The sequence below is a fragment of the Botrytis cinerea genome, chromosome 3 (genome assembly GCF_000143535.2).
Source record: "Botrytis cinerea B05.10 chromosome 3, complete sequence".
Classification (NCBI taxonomy): domain Eukaryota; kingdom Fungi; phylum Ascomycota; class Leotiomycetes; order Helotiales; family Sclerotiniaceae; genus Botrytis; species Botrytis cinerea.
Window position 1 is genome coordinate 2,216,443 of NC_037312.1, and position 7,498 is coordinate 2,223,940.

Genomic DNA, 7,498 nt, shown 5'->3' on the forward strand with positions numbered 1-7,498 from the left:
AGCTAGCTAGCTGCTAAAGTCACATAGATTGCATTGCAATCTACTCGTCTGAGCCTCCCTTTTTTTTACGCTCTCCACATATTCAAGAACATTGTTCTTCTTCCTCCTCCTCGTCCTCGTTATTGATTGCACAGCAGAGTAAATTAACCCCCGCACCCCCCCCTCTCTCTGCGTGTATGTCTGGGGAATATGTGTTATGGAAAGAAGAGGGCGGGTGTGAATTAACATCAAGATCTCAAGCGATACATTTCAAATGCATTATTTTTCAGATATTTGACTTGGATAATAAATATGAAAAATGTAAATGCGAAATCGTCATTTCGATTGCCATATTTGGGATATCCAAATAATACATGTACTCTGATCTACTAGCTGCGCTATCCAAGGACGTGTTTCCATCTATCCAGAGACAAAAAAACACAAACGCTGGAAGGGGAACTGGTATCCAAACATTATTGCCAACCCCGCTATTGTTTTTCGCAAACACAATATGAACCTAGCATGCATAAATACTGAGCTTCTACGTAAGCACACCTTCCCCTCCCTCTGCCCCTGCATCCACATCGCCCCTCCTCCTTTCATTAGCCTCTTTATCCGCCTCCACTCTCCTCATTCTCACCCCCCTTCCCCTTCCACAACATCCCAGCGCCAACGGCAACGGCACCACCACCAACGCCAACACCGCCTGCAAAACCAACGCATTATACATATTCCCCGGCGGCCTCACAGTCCCATCATCCTGGGACCCATCTGAAACCCCCCCTGCCCTCAACTTATCACTCGCAATAATAAAAATGCCTCCCAGCAACTGACCTCCAGACCAACAAATCGTGCTCGTCACTTCCGGCGAAACCGGATGCGTGATCTCAATTAAATATTCCAGCGCGACCGGCACTAAACTGAAACTTGCCGCGCCCAGAATCGACAGAATGGCATAGATGGCCGCGAGACTGCGGGTTTGCGGCGCCCATGTGAATGCCAGGTAGCAGATTCCCAGAATGGGGATTTGGATTTTGATGGCGAGGAGATAGGTTTTGGTGCGGTCGATGAGGGGGGAGGTAATTGCGGCGGCGACGAGACCGACGACGATGAGAAGGGCGCCCGCGATGCCGGCGTCGGTTTCGGAGAAGGAATAGGGTGAGAGCATTTGGTTTATGAGGGAAGAGATGCTGTTGAAGAGGCCAACGTAGAACCAGAAGGGAAACATCATCATGTAGAATTCAGGGGAGCGAAGCAGGAAGCGAAGTGAGGCACCCAGCGCATGTTTTGGCTCTTCTGAGGATGCAGAGCAGGGGGTTGGTGGCTCTTTAGGGATGAAGAAAGATGGGATGGTCGCTATGGTGGACTGTATGATAATTAGCATCGTAGAAGCAAAGGTAACTAATTGTTCGAACTTACAATAATAGAGATATAAAGAACCATATTCGGTATACTCCCTACACTTCCCGCCCAAAACGGATCAATCAACTGTGCCAACGCACCCCCAAAAGGATTAGCCAAACTCATCACCGCCGTCGCAGCCACTCTTCCTTGATTCGTAAACCACAAATCCGAATATCGAGTCGGCGCTGCCAACACAAACGGTTGAGCAACTCCCGTTAGAATTTGTCCAAACATCACTCCTCCAAAATTTCCATGCGGACCCGATCTTGTAGCTCCATAGCGGATCCAATTTCCCAGCAACAAAAGTACGGATGAAATGACAATAGCAGGTTTAGGTCCTCCGTGATGAAGCACGTAGATAACAAAGGGGCTCGCCAGCACAAATGCAAAGAGGAAAGCGGTACTGAGCCAATTGATCGCGGATTCGGAGACGTTGTAGTATTGCGAAACCGTCGTCGAGCTTGCAGAGAAGGTTAACCACTATACGCATCATCCAAATTAGCACATCTTCAACCACAACACTCGGCACAGAATCATGAACCTCCCCAGAACCGGGTCAAAATGTAGTGGAAAAAATATGAAATTCTCTAGTATCACTTACATCCCAACTAACAACAATGTTCAAAAGAACCAATTGTACCAATCCAAACCACCTCCTCTTATACACCCTAAAGTTCCCCGCGTTCGAACCCGCAACATTACGCTCCGAACTTCTTCTCCGCAGTCCCTCATCCGCAGCTCCATCTACACCGGTTCCACCCCTCCGTACACCTCCTTCCTCTTCATCCGGCAATAAATCATCCCCGCTATTCAATTCCGACAAATCCAAATCATCTATATCCTCAACTTCTTCTTCCAGGACTGCCCTCTCACTCCCATTCTCTTGTCCTTTCGCTACCTGTGTATTCAACACACCCGTCTGCGTATTCGTCCCATTCGTTCTCTCCCCCGCCTTATATTTAGACTTCTGCTTCGACTTTCCGCGTAGATCTTTCATGGCCGTCCAGCCTTTCGGCATACCGTGGTGGTAATGCGTCTCCTTCTCGATATTCCTCTCCTTATCCCCCTTCTCAATTATTCCAATCTCTCCAATCCCCAGATCCTCTTCTTTATTCTCTCCCGGCGTTCTATCCTTCTCTTTCTCTATCCCCTTCTCTGAATCCTCTGTATATCCCACCTGAATACTATCCGCACTATCTCCTGTAGTTTCTTTATATCCAATCTTCGGATCTTTTTCTTCGTCGCTGTAGATTGTCTCGTCTCTATCCGTATCGCTATTCCTCTCCGTTTTCTCTTCTATACTTTTTTCCAATCCATTCGAATTCAATTGTGTCGAAACCTCCATCTTCCTTCCTTCCAATCAACCCAGATTACGCGCAACGATAAGCTTGGCGGGGCCCGCTAGAATTCGGTAATCTAAGTCAATCTTCCGAATGTTTGACTTCTGCTGGTGTGGAGATGTATCAGGTGCACGAGTAGGACTTTAAGACAGAGGGGATGCCGATCAAAAAGGACGATGAATGAAGTATTTCCCTCTTCTATTCTACTTCGTGAACAAGAAGTAACGAGTACAAGTACGCCGTGCAACACAGTATACAAGCTTCATATCAAAGAAGATTGGATATCTTGGTACCACACCTACTTATCCCACAAACGAGGTAGCTAAAGAGGGGATCCAACACTTCATCCCCTCACTCCTCACCCAGGTATATCGTCTCGTCTATTGTGTACATCCATATCATCCATATTGATACGTTGTGTCACATCCAATCATCATTGGCTACACAATCCAAGCTCACATGCTCGCACGCAAGAAACAGTGTACACATAGCATTGAACCCTCTCTGAATGGACCAAAAGATAAGGTCTCGTGGTACGGCACATTCAGAAACAGGGACAAGACCAGGATGCAATTATCCATTATCCGAATGTATACAAAGCCCCGAAGTGTGAATATCTATCTGTCTTCCGAATTGAGAAGAAATCCGCGTGGTAGATAGAGTAATGAAGAGAGTACCTAGGCATTTGAGTATGTGTACAGGTATTTTTGTCGACGAGTTTTGCTTGTGATTGTAAGATTACTTTTGTCATCCAAGAAAAAGATCCGAAATGATAAGAGTTCCAGTTCCAAACATGATCTAGAGGTATAAAATCAAGCACAAATTCCAGAATGCCAAAGATAAAACATAAAGAGAACCAAAGTCAGTTCTATATCGATTCCTTTTCTATACTACATGCAATGCGTTCGGTGAAAAATGGAGATCTGATCTGGTATGCAATGCAGTGCTCAAGAACGGATTTTGGTTTCATATTTGTACAATTCCGCCATCCTCTAACTTCTTCCCTTCTCCCCTCTCCATTCATCTAAAAAGTTGATTCATGTTTTGTGCGTAATTCCGTGATATGCTAGGTAGTCGAGCTTGGATTTACTTGAGGGTGTTCCAGAGCTTAGGGGCAGCGCAGGCAGTGGCGCAGTGTGCGAGATGGAAGACTGCAGTTTGTAGATTAGTAGCTGGGAGTGGATGGTAGTATAGGGTACATACACTCTTCAACACAATCCTCGCCGGGGTGTTGTTCCTTGCCACTTGTAACTCGCTCAACACACTCATCATAGTGGTGCTTAGAAGGAGCACAAGCTGCTGATTCCTTACATTCTGTTGAAAATTAGCCTTTATGCCCACAATAGAGTGACTGTAGACCAGAAGCAAGTTCAGGAAATCCCAAGCTCTTCCGATGAATTGTAGTTATTAGAATTTCCCTTCTCTGTCCAAAATCTATCCTAGCATATAAATATAGAAACCTACCCTCTTCAATCTTATCTTTTGGATCAACCATCTCCTCCTCCTCTTCCTCTTCTTCTTCCTCTTCCTCTTCAGGTTCCTCGTCCTTTGACTCTTCCTCTTCAGCGTCCTTGGATGCTCTCTTGTCTGGAGTGGCTCCGGATGGATCCTGTACACAATTTCGAGTCAGCACATATTCAGTCCAAGTAAAAAACACAATTTCCAGGCCTTCCCCATCTAACCAGTAAAACCCGAAACCCCCGCACATATCAAAAAAGTATGTTATCCCCCTCCTTCCATTTGCCTTTTCCTCCGTCCCGCCTCATTTCCAATTCTACATCCAAATCTCATTTAAATTCTCCGGTAGACTCGAAATCGAAAGCCAAAACCAAACATACCTTTGCCTCGCCCTCTCCGCCGTCATCCTTTTGCGCAGGAGTCTTCTCTGTACTCGAACCTCCAGAAACCGCCTCAGCCTCTGCCTGGCTCCATGGTGTAGCAGCCGATACAAGATCGCTCCAGCTGTCGAAGAAACCCATCTTTACAATCGATTTCGGGGATTCAAACCAATTGTAGAACGTTGAGTGTGTTGTGGTCTTGGTGGTAGAATACTATCTGATACGGGTCAAAATCCAGCGTGTCGGATGAGAAATGATCCTCGCCAAAATTGAGGCCTCAGTTGCAATTGGTCGGATTTGATTGGTCGGTGAATTTTGGTTCCTGGTTTTTCCGACATCAACTCGAAATTTATCATCGGTGCAAAATCTCACATCTCTCATTGACTGATTGTGCGAAGGACAAAGGCAGGCAATCAATGTACAAAACACAACATAATTGCTAATTGGTATCGTTTTTTAAATTTTTATTTCATTTCTCATGATATGCTAGCTATTTCAGACTATTTCAGACTATTTTAGACATCAATTCCATCTTGAAGCAATTTATTATCAACCTCTCAAAACGCCAGTGCAGTGCTGCTTTATAGCCCCATTCCTGATCATAGACCATGCCAAATCTTATGTGTAAATTTGTGATAGAACGCCTTTCCCCCCGCCATATATGTCCTTCCTTTCCAGCATTCATTTATTCATGACTTCGTAATACCCGATGTAACAAAACGTATGTAACACAGCATTCTATATATGTCGCTTACCCCCTCTCATTGTCTCTCGGCTTGCTCTCGTAATCGCTGATCCAGGTCCACCGAAACGGCTTGTGCTTGTACTTCTTCATAATCTGGAGGGGGCTCAGCTGGCGCGGTGAAGGTCTCGGGCCGTGAACTTCTGGTTGTGTCTGCTACCCCGCTATCTAGAGCTACCTCATGTGCTTCATCTGTAACCTCTGTCGCAGCTTCATAGGCAGGTAATTGCTCTAAATCCATGTTCACCAAATCTGCTCCACTCGTTCCCCTCCCCCCATGTTCGCGTGCGACACTATAAACTTGGTACAAACGCTCCTTTATTTGTTCCAAACAAGAATGAAAATCGAAAGCCCCGCCTTCTCTGAATGTCATCTTGAGCTCGACCGAAGGATAATCCGGAGGAATTCCACCTCCCGAAACCGGCTTGCAGAGAGCAGTCCAGTAATTGGCGCCGAAGAATGGCGCACGAACATAGCTATCTTGCAGGTTGAGAATTGGTGAAGAGAATGATTGAAGTTCGGGAGTAGGTGCACTTGGAAGATAAACTATCTTCATGGGAATCAGTAAACAGTCCCAGAAATGCGAAAAGTAGAACAGATGCACCTACTCGTTGGTTACTGATATAAACAACCCCAGCGTCACTTTTGGCCGAATATGGCTCTGCGCCAGGAGGTGTAGTCGTCGTAGAAATTTGTAAACTCGTTCGAGGGGGTGAAGTATAAAGAATTCGTTCATTGGGAAGTTTGACGAATCCAGCCTCGTTAGAGGTCATTACCCAACTTTTTTCGCGGGTAGATTTTAGCATTTCTTCTTGTGCCATGTGCAAGGCATAAAGATGCTGTTCTTGGTGGAAAGCATACATGATTGAGAAAATGGAGGTAAAACAGACAAGAAGAAGAAGGAGAAGATAGAATTGAGAGTGAAGAGAGGAAAGGAAAGAAAATGACGGCAATGAAATACTACACTACAGAAACCACAAGAGACGGCCATTTACTTACTTGATTGACATTATTGTCGAACTGCCTACCGGAAGAGATCTTGTATCCGCTTTGGGTATGATAGGGTCTTTCAAAAGGTGTGGGTCGGAAAGTAGCAGAAGTTTGAATGCAACCGGTAGGTAGTTGACTGGTACGGAGAAGTTATTTGTGTAAGAAGCAGGGGAAATGGATATCAGTATGTGAATGGGTAGAAGTGCTACAAGCGTGAGACCACAATAGCAGGAATCGCCACGGAACGGTAAGAGGAGTGGGAAAAATGGAGTTGGACCCTTCCACGCTTTTTCCTATAATGTAGAAGCTGGGTTCTGATAGCGGGGGCAGATACCTTGGCTCTATGGAAGAGAGGATTGGATCTCCAATTCAATGGAATGAATGATTGGTGGAAGGGCGCATGCAACGCTTTTAGCTTGGGATGATTTTGAGAAATTTTGGTGATTGGGACAATGAACGGATGATCTGGCGGGCGTTGGAAGTCAGAGAACTTTTGTTGTTGTTTTTGGGGGGGATTTTCCTTTGGGTTGGGGGGTTTTTGGGAAGAGAAGTCAATTGGCAAGGAAGAATTATGTCGTGTTGAAGAGGGCTTTCTTCTTTCCAACCTGAGGCTGCAATTGTCGATTTCTTGTCCCTTCCCTCTACGTGTGATTGCTGGAAGATGGAAGACGGAAGATGGAAGATTCAGTCACGTTCTAGAATCACGCCTGGTCATCTTGTCACCTTGTCACCTTGTCACCTCATCACCTTGCCGCCGGCTGTGTTGGTCTTCTAGACGTTGATAGATGTACGGAGGGGAGGGGAGGAGAATACGAGAATCCAATCATTCGGTACCGTCTAATATATCTCGACCAAGTAGGCATGGTGAACGTGAGTATTGGCGCAGGCTTAGTCATAATCGTTTAGCGTGTTGTATTAATAAGCTTTCACCATGTCTTACTTCCCTTTGCGAGCTTCACGACAATCAAGGGTGTACAGTGTGCAGTGTACAGGAGACTGCAAGAACCAACTTGACCGACTTGACCAACCGACCCAACCAACCTGATCATCCAAATCAGGCACGATTTGGGATCAATGATCAATCCCTTTACCGTCAAATAACAACAACAGCATCAACAGCATCAACAGCATCAACATCAACATCAACATCAACATCAGCACCAGCACCAACACCAGCACCAGCACCAGCACCAGCACCAGCACCA

The 7,498-nt window shown here is 45.8% G+C and overlaps 3 protein-coding genes across 4 annotated transcripts; all 3 read right to left on the bottom strand.

Annotated features, from left to right (window-relative positions):
* Nucleotides 1–254: 254 nt before the first annotated feature.
* BCIN_03g06570 (hypothetical protein) lies at nt 255–3,101 on the bottom strand. Its single transcript, XM_001555404.2, has 3 exons — nt 1,985–3,101; nt 1,399–1,863; nt 255–1,345 (listed from the first exon to the last, which is right to left on the bottom strand). Exons 1-3 carry the CDS (start codon nt 2,726–2,728, stop codon nt 521–523), a joined length of 2,034 nt encoding a protein of 677 aa, XP_001555454.1. The 5' UTR covers nt 2,729–3,101; the 3' UTR covers nt 255–520.
* Nucleotides 3,102–3,415: 314 nt separating this feature from the next.
* Bcqcr6 lies at nt 3,416–4,983 on the bottom strand. The gene is made up of 4 exons (XM_001555405.2): nt 4,562–4,983; nt 4,188–4,332; nt 3,927–4,037; nt 3,416–3,874 (listed from the first exon to the last, which is right to left on the bottom strand). Exons 1-4 carry the CDS (start codon nt 4,700–4,702, stop codon nt 3,810–3,812), a joined length of 462 nt encoding a protein of 153 aa, XP_001555455.1. The 5' UTR covers nt 4,703–4,983; the 3' UTR covers nt 3,416–3,809.
* Nucleotides 4,984–5,005: 22 nt separating this feature from the next.
* BCIN_03g06590 (hypothetical protein) lies at nt 5,006–7,070 on the bottom strand. Of its 2 annotated transcripts, XM_024692081.1 has the most exons (3): nt 6,303–7,070; nt 5,912–6,083; nt 5,006–5,853 (listed from the first exon to the last, which is right to left on the bottom strand). In XM_024692081.1, the coding sequence occupies exons 1-3, from the start codon at nt 6,311–6,313 to the stop codon at nt 5,323–5,325; spliced, it is 714 nt and encodes a 237-aa protein (XP_024547855.1). In that variant the 5' UTR covers nt 6,314–7,070; the 3' UTR covers nt 5,006–5,322. The 2 variants fall into 2 exon arrangements, with proteins under 2 accessions (XP_024547855.1, XP_024547854.1); XM_024692082.1 differs by having other exon boundaries at nt 5,912–6,332.
* Between the last annotated feature and the right edge of the window lie 428 nt (nt 7,071–7,498).

Coding starts and splice junctions, on each gene's coding strand:
- BCIN_03g06570 (XM_001555404.2), bottom strand. CDS start 2,728: ATGGAGGTTTCGACACAATTGAATTCGAATGGATTGGAAAAAAGTATA. Junction 1,864..1,984: donor ACATTGTTGTTAGTTGGGAT/GTAAGTGATACT, acceptor TGATGCGTATAG/TGGTTAACCTTCTCTGCAAG. Junction 1,346..1,398: donor TTCTTTATATCTCTATTATT/GTAAGTTCGAAC, acceptor ATTATCATACAG/TCCACCATAGCGACCATCCC.
- Bcqcr6 (XM_001555405.2), bottom strand. CDS start 4,702: ATGGGTTTCTTCGACAGCTGGAGCGATCTTGTATCGGCTGCTACACCA. Junction 4,333..4,561: donor GCGGAGAGGGCGAGGCAAAG/GTATGTTTGGTT, acceptor AATTGTGTACAG/GATCCATCCGGAGCCACTCC. Junction 3,875..3,926: donor CGAGGATTGTGTTGAAGAGT/GTATGTACCCTA, acceptor TACAAACTGCAG/TCTTCCATCTCGCACACTGC.
- BCIN_03g06590 (XM_024692082.1), bottom strand. CDS start 6,166: ATGTATGCTTTCCACCAAGAACAGCATCTTTATGCCTTGCACATGGCA. Junction 5,854..5,911: donor TTTATATCAGTAACCAACGA/GTAGGTGCATCT, acceptor ATTCCCATGAAG/ATAGTTTATCTTCCAAGTGC.